The sequence below is a fragment of the Aspergillus homomorphus genome, assembly GCF_003184865.1.
Source record: "Aspergillus homomorphus CBS 101889 unplaced genomic scaffold BO97scaffold_144, whole genome shotgun sequence".
NCBI lineage: Eukaryota > Fungi > Ascomycota > Eurotiomycetes > Eurotiales > Aspergillaceae > Aspergillus > Aspergillus homomorphus.
The window spans coordinates 1-1,590 of NW_020292030.1; the positions used below are offsets into that span (position 1 = coordinate 1).

Genomic DNA, 1,590 nt, shown 5'->3' on the forward strand with positions numbered 1-1,590 from the left:
AGCAAAGATGATATCCTCGGGGTTGACCGCACACTGTAGGATCTGCTGCATCTCCTTCTGGGACGCACAATCAAAACCCAAGCCTTTCCTGGCCAAGAGAGCAAGCAAAGTCTTGTTATCATTGCATTTAACAGCTGAGGAGGTTATCAGCAATCAGATTTAATCCATAATCATGGACAAGAGGATCATCGATGGACGAACCGTAAAAGGGTTTGACGAACGGGAGCTGAGTGTTCCACTCGTCCAACTTCTCGACAACGGCGTCGAGGTTGCCAACGAAGAACGATGGTCCCTTTTCACCTACTGTTCTTAGGTGGTCTCACGCAACCGCTTTTGTCGTATTGCCAACTCCGACAGGTGATAGAGAAGCTGCGATCAATGATTCGGACATTCTTAGGTGTATCAAAAGACGCTGGCGGATGGGTCGTTCCTGTCCTCGGCATGGTTAGAGGTTTGCGGAAATACTAATAGAATCCGAGGGAGCGCTGGCACTAATTCCGTTGAGCAGTCCATGGTGCATAAAGGCCGGCGAAGAAGCTGAAATAAATTTGGCGCAGACGATCTGCGCATGGTCTAGCCTGTGGAACCCAATCTCGCCCGCGATAATAGCACGGCATTAGCAAAAGAGATAGGCAGCTTGCATCCTACATCTGGTGTGTCCCGCCACATGTGATACTCCGACTAAGCAAGTACAAATAAAACGGCGGGGCGCTAATGGCCAAAAGCTGTAAAGCCTCGGTACCGTCGACCAAGCTGAGTTGTCTTGCAAGCATGCGCGTCCAACCAGCCTCGGACTTGCCGTCCAGCCGCAAACATCTATCAGCATGGAGCACTTGGCGCTCGTCAATATGGTTCACGGTATTGGCCTGTGGATTCACACTCTTCACAGTATGTCAGATGGAGGACCAGAATGCCACCGTAGTCTAACTAGCGCCTAGGACACATTTCTCTATTCTATGGTAGGCATTGCGGCCGCGTGTGAGAAAATGCACTCAATATCTATAGGCTGTGCCTATTCTACCATTCGCCCTGATAAGAAGACCCATATCCCGGAACCGAACGGTATATGTATACAAGCCAGAGCTACGACTGCATCTAATCTAATAAAGACTAGTGCAGACTTGGGTTTCTATCCTGCTGGCAGTTCACAGTGCAGGTATTGCAATTTTTTGCCGTGAGTCTTATCTTAAATGTCTGGCTCTCGTTGTGCTCATTCCGATCTTTTCAGCTATCTGTGCGCGGTGGGCCGACCACAGTGCCACTCGAAAATGGCCTTACTTATTCGGACTCGTCGGGCTCTCGAGCGCTACCGTTCTGCTTGCCCTTTCATCTTCCATCACGATGCTCGTCCTCGGTCGGCTACTATAGGGTCTCTCCGGGGCGGTCGCGTGGACGGTGCCTTTGGCAATTGTGACCGACCGCGTGACAGTTGACCAGGTCGGCCCGTACCTTGGGTATATGACCATCGGACGAAGCATTGGGATGTCCGCCGGCTCACTGGTCGGCAGTCTTGTGTTTTCCTACGGAGGCTATCTCCAAGCATATATTCCGGCTTTTGCTGTGCTCGGCGTTGACATGATCCTACGACTT

The 1,590-nt window shown here is 51.1% G+C and overlaps 1 protein-coding gene across 1 annotated transcript; it reads right to left on the minus strand.

Moving 5' to 3' along the window:
* Positions 1-127: 127 nt before the first annotated feature.
* On the minus strand, positions 128-443 carry BO97DRAFT_430191 (uncharacterized protein; the record flags this gene model as incomplete). Its single annotated transcript, XM_025697428.1, has 2 exons — positions 128-300; positions 350-443. The coding sequence occupies 2 exons, from the start codon at positions 441-443 to the stop codon at positions 128-130; spliced, it is 267 nt and encodes an 88-aa protein (XP_025545616.1).
* Positions 444-1,590: the final 1,147 nt, after the last annotated feature.